The sequence below is a fragment of the Magnolia sinica genome, chromosome 3 (assembly GCF_029962835.1).
Source record: "Magnolia sinica isolate HGM2019 chromosome 3, MsV1, whole genome shotgun sequence".
Lineage (NCBI taxonomy): Eukaryota > Viridiplantae > Streptophyta > Magnoliopsida > Magnoliales > Magnoliaceae > Magnolia > Magnolia sinica.
In genome coordinates this window covers 101,838,856-101,855,790 of record NC_080575.1, presented here as the reverse complement: position 1 = coordinate 101,855,790, position 16,935 = coordinate 101,838,856, and the positions used below count along the sequence as shown (strand labels likewise).

Genomic DNA, 16,935 nt, shown 5'->3' with positions numbered 1-16,935 from the left:
ATTCTGATTATCGATTGATTCCGATTGTCATGACCGATTGCCGATTCCGATTGACGTGACCGATTTATCGATTCTGATTATCGATCGATCCCGATTGTCGTGCCCGAGTATTGAGGCCGATTCTGATTCGTCGAGGCCGATTGTATAGGTGGATTCTGAATTGTCTAGGCTGATTCCGAATTATCGAGGCCGATTTCGATTGTCGAGGTCGATTGTCGAGACCTATATGATGTATATGTGACCCGTAGTTGAGGCCCATTGTGATGTATTCGTGACCTATGAGTAAGGCCCATTGTGATATGTAATAGGCTCATGATGCATGGCCTATTTGATGTATTCGAGGCCCAGATATGTGGCCCATTTGATGCATATGAGACCCATGTGTAGGGCCCACATGTCATGTATTTGGGGCCTATGGGTAGGGTCCACCCATTGTGTATATGTGGCCCTTGAGTAAGGCCCCTTTTGTTGTATATTAGGCCTTTGTGTGAGGTCGTGGGCCCATTATATGTTTTGGCTCTGTGTGGGCCATTCCTTGGGGGCAATGTTGGTTAAATGTCCGCATTGTTGAGGCCGATTGTTGATGTCGGTTATTGATACCGATTTTGAGTATATGACTGCATAGAATCATGATACATGCCCATACGCATCATCTGCTTGTTTGTTATGAGATGTGGTTGACCATTGCATATTTCATTCGACAGATTGTTATGAGACTCCATGATAGGCGGATGTTATCTCACGTGAGCGCACGGTATGCGCAAGATTGATGCATGACTGGATTGTATGACTCATGCATCTTGCATTGTGTGCCCTAGCGACATCAGCACCGTAGCCTCCATAGGCATATCGTGGATGGCTAGATGGGACACCGAAAATCTGTTTTACATGGGGTGTTATAGATATCCTTGGGTGAAAGTCCCAGAACCTTCTTATTCCAGAGGTTGCTCCAACCTCTAGACTGAGTGGATGCATGAGCGCATAAGGGCCGTATACCATTAGGCCGCGTCTCCCACTATGTCGTGGTCAGTTGGAAGGGGGTACAACCTTACCTGCCTGAGAGGAGGGGGTAATGCTAAGCTGAGTCTGACCAGCTCGAGGAATGGGTTGGCTATCAACAAGCCGAGCCCGATATTTGGAGACGGATAGTGAGGTCTCTTCCACTCACCTTGTTGTGCGCGATGGGGCGACAATTTAGTTTGGAGTGTAATAGACTCCGGTGATTTTCTAGAGAGGAACCATACTGATATGTGGACTTATTGAGTAGGAATTGCATACTCATTCATTTACTATCCACTCGGGTTGGTGGTGCGTAACTAATTATCGTTTACCTTCACATGGCCAGGATTTCGGTTGGGCGCGCGACTAACCAGAGATCAAAAGTCTACCATATTAAGTCTGACTATCCAAATTTAGGTATGAGACTGGTTTGGATAGAAGTCCTTTGTGATAGACCCCATAGCTTGTGATACTACGTACTATCATCTCGACTTCACTCCAGCTTGGTCATTTCATTCGCACCGTATATTGCATTGCATCATCAGCATCTGATATTTAGCTTACTGTCCCCGCATTGCATAGCTGATCTATATTGCTTCATTAGTATATGATATTGTTTTTATTATATTTTTTGCATCGCATAGCTTGGATAAGGCTGATGGTATTTATGGGCTTATCAGTATTTCCGCTTACTCTGATTACTCTGATATTACTTACTTGACAATAACCTTGTGCATACACGTACACCACCCTCTAAGCTTTTTATAAGCTTATGCACGATAGATGCGTGCAGGTGATGTTAGGTTGCAGCAGCGTGGAACTTGGAGCATGTAGCTGTCTTCTGGATCTTTGATTTTTATTTTGACATATGTATTTCCCTTTCAGCATTGTATTCAAAGTTTATATTAGTGGATATGTGATGATGATGTTTACTTTTGTGATTTGGGTATACTTGTGGTTATGCTTCTTATGAGACAAATGTACGTTGGAAAATCCTCCTTGTAGAATCCCATGATCGGAACCTGGTGTATGGATGCTGGAAATCGAGAACGGAGTACTACAGAGGCTGTCGGCACCGGGTTCGGCGATTGGAATTCCTGTGAATCCGATTTCCAGATTTGGGGCATGACATATATTGTGGATGGAACGTTTGTAAATTAAATGCATTAGCCTTGCTACCAAACCATTTACTGTAATTGTTTTCAAAATTTTGTTGATTATTCTCTCCCGACTCCTCATTATAGTGGGGCCCATGGTGTGGCCAATGAACTGCAATTTTTGACACTTGCCTCGCACATGTGGTAATGCAACCCATTTGTACCATAACCATGGTGCTCATCAGGTGGGCCATAGGTGTAACAAAGAAATGGGATGGTTATGAGAAATTGTCTAATGTCCACACTCATCATACATTATGTAAAAAAAAGAAAGAGTAGATGTGGGCAGACTGATGTTCATCTTGGGCAGACATGATGAGTGGCTTGGATCACATACACGTGTGCTACTTATATTTAACATTCCTCAGCACTCATTAAAAATGGAAAATGAATAGCACAACTTGGCAAATAATCAAATGATTCCTCAACACTCATTAAAATTTGGAGATGGACATCACAACTTGGAAAATAATCAAATGATCAAATTAATTGTATTACATCCTTTGGGGCATGTTTTATGACACGCCTACATGGGGATAAATTGAATGTGGAATGGAGCATACACGTATCCATTGAATAAAATATAATAGTGGACAATCATGTACTAATTAATCAAAACAATCCCGAAAATTATTTTACACAACATAAATAAAATATCATATATACATCACAGGCATTTGCGCAGAGACCAGGACTATACACGTCATGATCTCCAATCACAGCCGCCAATCTATTTTAGCCTCTTTGGGCTGCTAAGGAATCGTTTGTACCATCGGGCAGATAGTTTAGGGGTTCTCTCCAATGTATTGAAGTCCACATGATAAAGCCCGAACCGTAGTGTATACCCGAATGCCCATTCAAAATTGTCAATTAGAGACCATGTGAAGTAGCCTCTCACATCAGCTCCTTTCCTGAAATCATGATAATAGCATTGTTGTATGTATTTAGAATTTAGTCTACAAATATATTTTGTGTTCTAATTAATTGTACATGCACATATTCTCTATAAAACGATATATATATATATATATCAAAAGATGTATGGAAGGATCCATACATTAATTCCATTTATGTATCATAATTATTAATCAATGTGACTTTACACCAAAAGTCACTTAAAACCTATATATACCCAAACTTTAGCCAATGTAGAATGCACCGATTTTTATTTTTTTTTTCATTATTTCTTCTTTGAGTCATTCATGTTTCTTGAGTAAGTTTAAAAGACAGTAGTCTATCTTCTTTATATTGCAAACCTATGATAGACACTGACTTGGTACTCAAACCAAACAGTCTCTGTAAGGGTCTGGGTTGACCGAATCTTAGAGACTGTATGCAAGAGCTCTATTATACCATTGGAAGATGTAAACTGTCTTCAGAAGCGGCATCGCAGGGGTGCCTTTGAGCCGAAATTCTTCAAGTTGGACATGTATATACCCATACATACATACATACATGTAACATGTAAATGTATGTAAGCACCTACACACTTGACTAGATGCACATGGTGAGAGGAATGTGGTGGTTTAATATTGATAAATAGAAGGTTTGTAAACAAAAAAGAAAATGTTATTGTTTCTATCTATTTCTAATAGAATACCTCATAGATCCGGATAGGGAAGTCACATAGCTACGCAAGTATTCTACTCTCTCCACGTCATTGAGCAATTCTTTCTTGGAAACACCATTTTTACTATCTTGTGGGTACCCTGCAATGATAATACCATTCATGGTAAATATAAACACCATCAACTAATCATTGTCTAATATAAATAAATTACAAGAAAGTTCTTTATGGAGAAAGGAAAAAAGTTGATGAAATAATCACGCAGACACCCATATATTCATCACTTTCTGTAATTAAAAATAATAATAATAAAATAATCATGAAACAATTTATAAAACTCCCCTATACCAATCATTTTCTATGATAAAAACAAGAAGCTCCTCCTAAAAAATTTAGGCAAAGAGAAGGAGCACAATAACATAACCAAAAATAGCTAAAGGTTCTTATAGCCATGGTTGTAGAAGTTGGAGAGGTTATAATGATTTAACATTATTATTACAGAGAAAAATGGATAGGCTCATATGACATGTCACCTTGGGGTGGCAATAGGCCTAGGGTCAGCTCTAAGTTATCTGATGGCCAAAATTTGGTTCACTGACTGTTCAATTCTCTAACCATTTATTTGATAACCACTAATTGGATGGTTAGGATTGCTCAATCAGTGTGATTTTTTCTTTTATGTAGCCTCCATCCAAATTTACCCCACAATTTGAGTTATCTGGATTGCAGAATCTATGCCACGTGTGAGGATATGAGTTAGTAAACGTTTTTTAAAATGTAGTGAACTAAGGCCCAGAATCATGTCTTTAAAAATAAATTAATAATAAAGAAAAGAATAGCTTACCATTTTCTGTGATATACATGGGTGTATTGTTGTATCTTTCCCTGATGTACGTTACAATCTTTTCCATACCCCATGGTACCACGTATAAAGTTGGCATCCCAGTCTGCATACAGTAATCAAGAGATTTGGATACTCAAATCAACGGTACTGATAAGCCTAACGTTCATCTTCACCAAAATGACTACTTTTTGCCCTTGTAACTTACACTGGTCCTTAGTATCTCATGGGCAAGATTGTCACTTGAATGAAGTGAATACTCTCTCTCTCTAACATTCTATTTATATATGGTATTTTTCTCACCGTCATTCCAATCAGTCGACCCTCTCTTTCTCCGGTGAGCAATGTGTTTGTGTCTTCTTCAGGTGTACTCGAGTTGCATGAAAAAAACATGCAGTCTTGCGCATAGAGACTTGAATAATGATTAATTCCAATAAAATCCAATTTATTTTGTAGTTTTCTTCGGTCATTCGATGAAAATGTTGGCAATCTTGACCCCAATATCTGACGCATTTCGGGTGGATAATCTCCATAAATTATAGGATCTAAAAACCTGCAATTTGGGTGCAATAATGGTTATCCGATTAATAGAAATGTTTGCAAGAGTATAACTTCTAATAAAATGTCATAATATCAAAACAAATTACAAGCACAAAAAAGAAAATATTACAAAGTTCATGAATATTGTGCATATGGTTGCACCAAATATCATAATATTTCACGATATTTCATGATTAATCAATCTAATTTGGTGCAAATTTTCATGATATTTCATGAGATTCACTACAACTAAACACACCTAAAATGAGAATTATCATCAACTCACACAAGCAACAGTGGCGCCGGGTCATCCACTGCAAGTGGACGGCAATCCTGATGTGTTATAAGCTTTAAATCCCAATTTGAAATGTGTGTGAGAGATTGGGATCCACCACCTCTCCAAAAGTATCATGGTTGCACACAAAAACTAGGCGATCAGATGATCCTAACAGTTTAAATTAGGCCAATTTGTCACAACTGCCCTCTATTACAAGCTATGAATTGCATGGATAGAATCATCAAATCAAAGTATTATTTTAGAATTATAAGAAATACAAAGTGGTATCTATTTACTAGTCATTTCAAGATGATTATTTTACTTATTTTATTTTTTGGATCAACCTTGGTTGTCCATTTTCATGCTATTGATCTTAAGCTTATAATTCCCTGATCTAACCGGTGTGATTTTTACACCATAGCTTACTCCTAATTATACGAATGAATGACCATTTAACAATCTACCTTAGAAGTCCACCCAGCTGATTACTTCCAACCAGTTAAGAGCATGTGACATCCAACCCCCAGCCCAGTTCAAAAATCAGCTCCATCATCTCATTGAGCGGATCACAACATAGGAAACAATTTCTACCGGCCCATTGATATATAGAAAATTACAAGAGTGGTCCACCTGAAAAGTGAATGTGGCCGATTTTTGCTGAAGGCGATCCTCATGATAGGGACAACCTATTAGACAGGTTGGATTTTGCGCACACCACGCATTGGAAGTTATCTGCTGAGTGGACTGTAATTTATATTCCAACTGGTTGGACTTAAGATTCTCTCTATCAAGACTTCAAAATTCACAATTTTTACTCTGAAGTTGTAGATTTTGTTTACCAGGCAACGTGGAAAGCGAGGGCCCGCTGAGCTGCCAAACGATCTGCCAGAATATCTCTAAGCGGTTCATACCAAATGGCACTCACCACGATCCCAATAGAGCCTCCTTGTTTAGCCTGGAAATCCACAAAAATGCATGATAATTATAAAACAATGTAAGGTGATATTACTTTTTAAATCATTATAATTCCTTTTTATACATGAATGCTCAAGTATTTTTAGACAAAAAACTACAACTCTCCTTGTTACGTGGGTAACCAGTGGAAAATGCTCCAGGGAACCCAGTGCATGGGAAACTTCCCATGCACCCATTTGGAATTTGGACCCGTTGGATGCCTATGTTATTGATGGAAAATGTCTATTGGATCTTACCAACTCTTAACAGGGCACCTTGCAAAAATCACACCAATCGAATATCCAAATCATCCAATCAATAGGATGCGAAAAAGGATGGCGAGATCATTCGTATGGTAAAGATGTCCAATTCAGTGGATCCCACCTTGGACTGCTTGTTCTTCCAACGCACCACCTTGGTCAGATGAGGCTAACTACTAACCATCCAATCCATTATGGTTGTGTGAAAAAGCTTAACACATGAATGGCTATAACCATCAGATGGGCCTGGTTCATTAGCTCTGGACTGAGAAAAGTGGGTTGAAATGAAGTCATGGTTTGGATCGGTGTATGAATACCTATATGTATCCATATGCAACTAAATGCATGGGAAGGTTCATTACCTGATATTTTCTCCTGTAAGTATCGGTCGCAGTGGCATGGGACAAAATGATATTATGGGCTGCAATGTATGGCTCGATTGCGGAGTCACCCGTCGTGCAATTGCCATATGGTTTGGAACAATGGGCGGGAGGGAATAAACCAGTGAGGTAACTGAGTTTCACCATGAGGTTTGGCTCATTGAAGGTTGTCCAGTATTTTACTCTATCTCCAAAAGACTTGAAACATACTTCTGCGAAATATCCGAAATCTTCTCTGCAAAAATAGTTGTTGGAAACAGAATCAAGAGACCTCCATGTACTAGTAAACCACAATGCAAACCAGACTGCACCATTCGGTTGACATGGTCTGCCTTAATGCTATAACACCATAGGTCGGGTCAATCTGTGGGTTAACAAGCTTGATCTGGTTTTGAAGCGGTTTTGGGTCAAGCTAAATGGGTAGCTGATCGGCATAGGGCTAGAGAACATAGACCAATTAAGTAAATGTCATGGTTAAAAGACTCGGTGTCTTGAACTCATGTGGGGGTGAACTCATGGTATCGAATTAGATCAAGTCTAACCAAGTCTGAGTCGATAGACTCATCCCATAGATGGATGACCTGACCCAACTTGGCCCATATACGTTTTCAATAGGTTTGGATGGTGGCTCAAAACGGGAAACAAACTAATAGAAGATAAGTATCTATGTTTATATTGAGTGTATGTTTGAGTCAGGCTTTTAGCCTATATTCCCTTCTTGACAATGAGTTGAGTCGTGCCAGATTGGGTCAGGTCATTCAAGCCAGATCCATTACTATTAATGGGATGGCTCGGGCCTGATGAATTTATAATGGGTCAGGTTGGACCACATGGAAATGGGCTATGGGATGTGTTTGGGCTAAGTCCTTTGGCCAGTTCAGGAAATGGGTCACGCTTGAACTGACACTGACCCAACCTGAACTGATACCGTCCCATAACCATGCAACCGCATGGTGTGGGGCATCAGAAGGAAGAAAACTTACTGAATTTGAGAACTTAACCATGCACCATATTGGTCTTCGAGTTCTTGAGGAATATCGAAATGGTTTAGTGTAACGAATGGTTGGATCCCTATTAGCATATCAAAGATGAAAATAATTAATTAAAATCATTATACACACATGTATATTCATGTGTGCGTGTGTGTGTTGATATAAGATAGAAATGGAGTTTTTGCTAATCCCTATCGTACGGCATGGGTGACGAACATGTATACCATCCATGCAGAGCTCACAGTGTACATACCTTGGCCCAGAATTCTGGCCAGTCCACTCATCAGATGATCCAAAGTGCTGGATGGGTACAGAAAAAACCTTGTTTTAGCTGTCCATTTCTTTTATACACTCTAGTCCTTCTGATGAGTTGACTGGACTGAAATCTGGGCCAGGGCACCTACACTGCATGGCCCACCTGATTGACAGATCAGATATTGCACACATATGCTAGGCTGACTGTACGAGCAGGTAGGACAAGCAAATATGTATGTGTGGTGGATGGATGGTATAGATACTATGCAGTGAAAAAAACAAAAAAAACAAGAGGATGTTGTTACCTTTGAGCAGGAGAGCATCAGTGAGGTTGTTGTAAAATTCAATTCCTGCCCTATTAATCTCACCAAATCTTCCTTCTGTTGTTCATTAACATATATTTAAATGAAGATTAAGTCTCTATTAAAATATGAGGTGTCACACACACACACACGTAGACATCAACAGCCAGGTGGGTAGAAAATCCAACCCGTCCCCAAGGTTAAACCCACCATGAAGAACAAATAGCTCAAAAATAGGTCAATCCGCTCATCAGATGGGACATACCAAATAATAGAATGGACAACCGCTCATTTGGTCCAAACTACAGTGTGGCGTGCCTGATCAGTAGATTTGCTGGCTTTTAGCACCATGTGATCTTCATAGTGGGGTCAACCTGCTGGTGGAGGGGTTGGATGTCCTAACAGTAAAATTGCAGAGATGTAAGTAAAACTCACTTGGGAGGATTCTTGACCAAGATATGGAAAATCTGTAGGAATTCACACCAAGGGAATGCATCAATTCAATGTCTTCCTGTTCATGTCCAACAAGTTATCATTGTGTTAGTTTTTTTCTCTTTTTCTCTTTCTTCATTCTTTATTTTTTTTTTTCTTTTTGTTGACTGATAGCTATATGACATAAAAGGCCAACTCGAGCCCATCTGACCATTGTAATATTTGTGTGGTGAGTATTTGGCTTCCGGGTTTAACTCTAGCGGCCCCACCAAGGATGGAGCCAGCTGAAATCTCCTAGATTTTAAGATCCTAACCCTTCAATATTTAGAGTTTCACATTCTGATGGATGTAGACTGTCTCCATATTTTCTCTCAGTCACTTAGATCCACTAATCCAAGCTCAGGATCTTCTAATATGACAGATTTTTCAGGCACACTATATCCCTAGTGGGGGCATATTGGGACAATGGTCTGGATGATAAAACCAATTAAGGACTGTAAAAAATTAATGGGTTATATATGAAATTGGTCACATAGGCTATGGAATAGTCCATTTGGATCGTTTAGAAATGTATCAGGTGGACCCACCACAATTAGGTGTGCATAACCCAGTGATGCACAGTAGAGCATCATACATCTTTTTCCTTAAAGAGATGAACATACCCGGGCCATCTATTTCTTTTATTTTATTGTTTTTTAAACACTCACCCACCCACCCACCCACCACGTGGGTGGACTCCACTCCCTCGACCGGAATAATACAGAAAAACATCCTTCTTGGAAGAGGAATGAAAGACAGCAAGCCTACATCCTCTCCAGCAAAGCTAGACTAAAGTAAGCGAAGCTTCGCCCCACGCTATCAATGACGGGCCAAGGTAAATCTTTTTTCTCATGTATGACTTTGATTCCATGGACTGGCAGCAGTCGAATATTATGAAAAATCTTCTTACTCATGTATAAATATAAATGTATGACATCCATGCATGTATATTCACATAGATATGGATCAACTGGGCGTGCGTGAAGTCGAAGCAAGGTTGTTAGTTGTACCAGACTAAGGGGCCTCGACTGAAATTCAAAGTCTGAGACATCTCATGAATAGGAAGGGATGACTTTTTTTTACTGGGCAATGTTCATATCATGATGAGGATGTAGGATTTTTTTTTTTTCTTTCTTAAAGAGAGTCTGCGGTTTGATTCTCATTGTAACATTGTTTGTGTAACAAATAAGATCAAGGAGTGCAAATTGCATATAACATTAGCTGCCCATCGTGCCGGTTAGATCTTCCAATATCTAAGAAATCTGCCTAGCCCTTTAAATATTTATTTATTTATTTTTAAAAATAATAATAAATATACCATGTAACGATGGTAATGGTCATCAGCAACATTTCCATTGCTTCCATCCGCAATTTTTCCTGAATATAGAACATGAAAATTTAATGAAATTTTAATTTTAAAATTGTATTTTACTATACCTAAAAAATTGAATTAAGAGAGAAAGGAAAGGCAAAAACAAAACCAACCTGGTATGTGAGAGAAAACATCCCAATTGCTTATACCTTTGTTGCCTTCTAAGTAGGCCCCTTCAATCTACAAAACAAAACATAAACAAAATAAATCAGTCATAATACTGTCTTTTCCTGTTTTTCCGGAGCAAAGATACTCTGCTCTAGGTGGACCAGGTTGGGTTGGACTTGTGCAGTCTAAGGACCCATGATCTGGGCATCATCTTGATTTGGACTTGTGCAGTCTAACCCAACATGATTAAATAAGTGGGACCGGGTTGCATCATGTCAGGTTGGGCTGCTGGTATGAGCCTATGCACATATATTTAGCTCATGGGCTGGGTCAACCCGTCATTTTCACAAAGTGTACGTGACACGTGTATACCTTCTCATGGTATACACGTGTATTAATTCACCTGAATTCATAAACTTTGTACTGGATATTTGCAGAGAGACTAACCATTCTCACATAAAATTGACTATCCATGTCTGTCAATGTTAAAGAACAAGCCAATGATGCGCTAGGATTGCAGAAATGGGATTGTCTGGGTTATCGTTTGGAAAAAGTAAATAAATAAAAATAACCTAGATACACGTGTAACTTCCAACAGCCGCAGCTTTAATAGGATAAGATGTCTTTTTAATACTTTTATTACTTTTTTGTATTTCTTATTTTGGAGTTAAATTTGAAATTTATGGGTTCTTTAACTTATATAAACAAACCAAATATATTATAATCAATACTTTACTAAATAATATTAATCATATTTCTTTTTTTTAAGAAAAAAATAATAATAAAATTTCTCCATGAATTCAAGTGCTCAGGCGCAGAGGACTTTTTCAGTTCCTTCATATTTTTAGAGAAGGTAATGTGGCGGCCGACGCAATGCCCGCTTGGGGATTAGGGATCAAGCGTCTTCTCTGACAACTTGCTTGGCGGACCTCCCGGCCTAGGTAAGGGGTCTCCTATTCCTAGCCAAGGTGGGTCTAAGTACAATTAGGGAAGTTACATGGGTAGATATGGGATGAGTCTTCTCGTTGTGCAGCTAGAGAGCTCCTGTCCATGTCTTCTCCTTCCCTCTTTTGTGAGCTTTGCATAGTTTTTTCCCATTTTTTATGATAGGCTTCCCCCAGGTGCTTTTATTCCTTGGGGATCCCTGAAATGTAATTTGTTGTTTGATATATGAGAAGATTGAAAGGCAGTTTTTGTTTTGTTTTGTTTGGTTTTGTTTTTTTTTTGTTTTTTTTTTGTTTTTTTTGTTTTTTTTTTTTTTTAAAACAAATTATTATTATTTTTATTTTTAAAGGGCTACTTTTAAAAACAAAATGATGATATGATCTTCTTTTTTATCCATGCATCAGCCACGTTATATATTTTATATTAGATCCACCATGCCCCATCACATTTGCACCTATCCTTATGGTGCAAGGCATTTTCAATTGTTGGATGCAGTAAATAATTATTTTTTATCCCTAATTTAATACATCCAATGACTTGGACAAAAAAAAAAAAACTATATAACAGTGAGTGGTGCAAGTGCTTGCAAAGCATACCATAAAATGCATATTTGTTTATGGTAATGTTTGGTTGCAGCACATATCATGAAATTTTATAATATTTTACCTATATCAGTTTTTATGTCTATTCTCCAAAATACCCCCTCACCAACATTAATATATATATATATAGATATTAAAACCATTTTCTAATGCTAGTAGAAAATACCCAACTAGTTAGCCTCTTCCCACATAAGCTAAGCACTTGCATGCATCATCTTCCCTGCCATGAATGAACCTGATCCAATGCATCACCTTGCTGCGTGGTTACATGCGTTTGGATTATTTCATCTAGGAAAATGTTCTGACTCGGGCTCTTCAAAATTGATAAAATTCCAAGATTGATGGCAACTTCAGAGCCTTCAAGTAGTGACCAAATTCCAACATTGATGGGCCCACCTTGTGCCTCCAATTCCCAAAAGCTGAGATTAGCAGATTTGGGTCTTGGAATTAAGCAATTCTAAGGTTGATGAGCCACCTATTGCTCAATTCCCAAGAGTATGGATTGACAACTTTCGGACCTTCACTAATTTTGAGATTAATGGGGCCCACTTGCTGCACCCAATTCCTAAAAACTAGCATGGACAGCTCTTATAAAGAGGGTCATATCCCAATACCATCCTAACCAATGAAAGAATCCATGAAATGTTGGCAATGTAGTGTAAAAGCTAAAATCAGTGATTACATGCTTTTTACCTGATAAGATGAAGTTGAAGTTCCAAAGAGGAAATCTTGAGGAAATTGGCTCCGATGAAGTAGGCAATTGATCAATGGAAAGAGATGAAGAAACACTGCTACAAATGCAAAGGCCATCTTCAGCTTCAATACTCTTATTGCCATAATACCCTTAAGAACTTTTATATTAGTGTTCCTGTTGGGGTTAGGTAATGAGAGATGAGTAGGTAAGGTGGGGTTTACATAGAGAAATAGAGCGTTGAAATTTCCAATTTATGTGCATCTCACACGCAATTAAAATATGCCAAGTTGTGTGTTTAATTTGGATAACATGAAGTCAGTGAATCTGACCCAAAAAAATGCCACGTCAGCTTCTTTTTTTTTTTAAAAAAAAATCCATTTTAAAAAAAAATCCAATTGAGGGTTGTAAGAGATTGAAACTGTGCTATCAAAAGCCACGCAAAAGTGACGTATGGACTTCCTGGCATAAGGAGCCAGATGTGGCTTTGGACAGGGATTTGACCTGTTAGCTTGGCCCATGGTTTGATCTTAGGTATGGCATGCATGGTCCGATCAATTTTTAGGCTAGTTTAGGCATGTCTTATATTTTAGGAATTTGTCATTTTTAATCTTTGATTAGGCAACCCATGTATATTGAACATGGACCATTGGCTTGATTTCACTGGGTGTCTATTTTTCTCTATGTATGCATGGTCTACTTGATCAACAGATGGATTATGAATATTCAAGTGGGAAATAGGGATTTATTCATTTTTGAGCGAGGACAGTTCAGGTCAGGTCAGGTCTTGGGGCTAAAATTTCCGGGGCTTGAGATTGGGCTTGGGCTTTGGACCTAAGTGATGGGTTGGTCAATGCCTAGCCTGTTCCATAGCAAACGTGGCCTATTGCCGTCCCCAAAAAGTTGCTCAAATTGCTTAAGTAGGGTTAGGGTGCTGCCTCTTGGGGCTGCAATAGTTTTGGGTCACCAGTGATCTAGCAATCCCCTTCCGCGCTATGTGGGGAGGGGACGAAGTAGAGTCAAATATTCACGTCTCGTGGTTGTATGGAAATTAAAACCGTCCAAAATCTCTGACCATCTTTGGAATTAAACATAACCAGAGACTTACAATTTGCAGACAATATTGACCATTGATTTGCTCTTTAAATTTGGATCAATCGGCATTTTACTTCTAACCGTCCATCTGGTAGCTATAAATGGATGGTTACCAATTGATAGATCATGGTGATTTTAGATATATGCTTCATCCACAATCGGACCCACAATTTGGATGGTTTAGATTTATACTTCCATAACTTTTCATGCTTAGGTTAAGCGATTGGACGGTGTGTGTACTGTTTTTAAGTTCACACATGTGGAGCCTATGGTTCATTGATCCAAAACGTTGAAATGATAAAGATCATTATGGCTGGCCTTACAAATAAATAAAATATAATTGTGTTTATTTGGAGATCTAGCTATATCATATCTGGCTGGCCTATATCTCAACCGTTTCTTTGTTGGCCACCTTTTTGGAAGGTTGGGAATTTTTCAATCTAGGTTATTTTTGGCATATGAACGGTAAACAATGGGTTACAAAATATCTACGGCTTAGATCAATGACAAACAGGACGCACTAGTAATAACTGACTTACAATCTCTACACCTGAGCATTGCATGGTACGATCGTTTATTCATCGAATTCAAGTATTATCAACCATTGATTAGACTTAACCATTGTGACTTTTTTTTCCCTTCCAAGGGTTAGGATCAACGGATGGTCGCCTAACTATGGTCAAACCATTGACACCCAGCAAACCCAACTATGGTTTAGTGCACTAACCATGGTCAACCCATTGACATCCACCTAACCCAGCCGCCTCAAATTTTAAAGAGGGCAGTCACCATTCCGTACTATTATTAAATATAATTAGGAACGTTGGGCGGATTACTTGTTATAGTTTAATGGTGAATGATTATGCATCAAGAAAACGTGCGTGAATTCTCATAGGTTAAACCGTGTAGGGCCCACCATGATGGTTATGTGCCATCCAAAGATATCCGTGGGAAAGAGAATATAATTGTAAAATAAAAAACAATTGGGCCACATCAAAGGGAACAACAGGGAGCAATGGGGATAAGATGCCCACCATGGAAACGTTCAGGTTGCATGTGGGGCCAACATATTCTGTATATGCCATCTAGTCCATTCATTAAATGCGTCATATCGAGATGAAGGGACAACCCAAACATTAGATCATTTCATAACTCAGATGGGCCACACCACGTGAATTTAGAATTTTTAAGCATGAGTTTACAATGTTTATTATGGTGGGGGCACACCTGAGTTTTGGATCTTCCTACTTTATGGATACGCGGGGAAACATGATTTTTTACAATGTTATATCATTGTACAACTGTTTTCTGAGGGACGCCGACGCTTACCTCTCACCACCTGTAAGTGGTGGGTAGGAATCTCAAAAGTAGGGGTGTACAAGAACCGAGCTAGCTCGCTCCACTCGACTCGAAAAAGCTCCATTGTAGTCGGTTCGAAGCTGAGTTCGAGCCGAGCCCACCTGATTTTTTGAGCTCAAAAATGAGTTCGAGCAGGGCCCAGCTCGACTCGGATCGAATCCAGTTACTTTGCCATTTTGTTTGCATGGTTATCTTCACTGTGGAGGCCATCTTATGCGCTGGGTGCATATCCCACACTTGGGAGGTTCGCACGTGGTGGTATTTGGTGCGTTTAAACACAGATTAGGAGAAGCTGCCGTGTGGGGTAGCAAGCCTCTTTCCTTTTTTTCACCGGGCTCTCTTTTGAAAGTGTATACTCGATAGGGAACGACAAGAGCAGTGAGTCACTTGTCTAATGTGGTCGAGTTCATTTCATTGTATAGGATTGTAGTTGGGATAGGCCTTGGCTATCCTGAACCACGCTCATTTAGTTCGTGGGCCCAAGAGAGCCATAAATGTAAATGGCATGCGGGCTACGTGATGTTGCCCACCAACTGTTTGATAAAATGACTCAACAAAATGTGGCTGGTGGAATGTAGGTACATGAAACAAATAGCCTTTTTCTCTTTTTTCTCTTTATTTTTCTCTTTGTTTTTCTTGGTTTTTATGTTGCTTAGAAGGTGTTTGATAAAACACCTGTAAAACCATTGCCTCTATTTGTAAAACAGTGGGATTTTGAAGTTGCAGTTCAGGTGTTTGTGGAAATGCCTCAATGGCAAACTCGGCTCAATCTTGGCTCGAACTCGGCCTGAGCTACTGATCGAACCGAGCCTAAACAATGCCAAAATATTATTTTACAAAACATAAATAAATTAGTATCATATATGCATTATAGACATTTGCATAGAGACTAGGACGATACATGCCATGATCTCGAATCAGCACCACCCATTTGTTTTAACATCTTTGGGCTGTTGAGGAATCATTGGTACCATCAAGCGAATAGCTTAGGAGTTCTCTCCAATGTATTGTAGTCCACGTGATAAAGCCCGAATTGTAGTGTATACCCGAATGACCATTCAAAATTGTCAATTAGAGCCCATAGGAAGTAGCCTCTCATATAAGCTCCTTTCTTGAATTCATGATAATAGCATTGTTGCATGTGTTTAAAATTTAGTTTGTGCCCCACATATATCTTGTGTTCTAATTAATTGTATATACATACATACATACATATATAATCATGTTTATGTTCACGTCCAATTCATTTCTCTTTGGTGAATCTATAAATCTTTAGCGAATTGTAAGTTCCCAAAACCTTAAATTAATATTGATTAATTTATATTTTTATCGCTTCATTTATATTTTGTCGAAGTGGTCCAACTTGTAACTCCTCAAAACCCGCTCTATCGTAAGGCATTACGGTTCTCAGCAGGCGAAGTTGTAAATTATTATAAAGAGATGGTTGGATATCTTTTTTTTTTTTTTTTTTTTTTAAATGTTGTTAATAAGTTGGTTGGATGATACATTCTGGAAAATTTCAGAACCTTGGTCCGATTTCTATTCTCAATTATATACCTGTAATGCCATTTAAAATCAGTTTGAAAAGTCTAATTCCAAAGTCTTGAACTTCTATTTTCAAGAACTTTGATTGAGCTTGACTGAATTTTATTTTTCACATATATGGTTTTAGATGTTTGATTGTTGCGAAACGTCATATGGTTTCTCTTGCTCTTGAATCAGAGATGAAGACTGAAATAAAAAGAAATTAATTATTTTGAAGCTAAAG

General features: G+C 38.6%; 1 protein-coding gene across 1 annotated transcript; it reads right to left on the bottom strand.

Annotated features, from left to right (window-relative positions):
- Window positions 1-2,604: 2,604 nt before the first annotated feature.
- On the bottom strand, window positions 2,605-12,898 carry LOC131240452 (beta-glucosidase 18-like). The gene is made up of 12 exons (XM_058238694.1): window positions 12,716-12,898; window positions 10,481-10,547; window positions 10,314-10,372; window positions 8,960-9,035; window positions 8,528-8,602; window positions 7,959-8,046; window positions 6,958-7,210; window positions 6,221-6,336; window positions 4,868-5,117; window positions 4,568-4,670; window positions 3,757-3,865; window positions 2,605-3,067 (listed from the first exon to the last, which is right to left on the bottom strand). Exons 1-12 carry the CDS (start codon window positions 12,857-12,859, stop codon window positions 2,887-2,889), a joined length of 1,521 nt encoding a protein of 506 aa, XP_058094677.1. The 5' UTR covers window positions 12,860-12,898; the 3' UTR covers window positions 2,605-2,886.
- Between the last annotated feature and the right edge of the window lie 4,037 nt (window positions 12,899-16,935).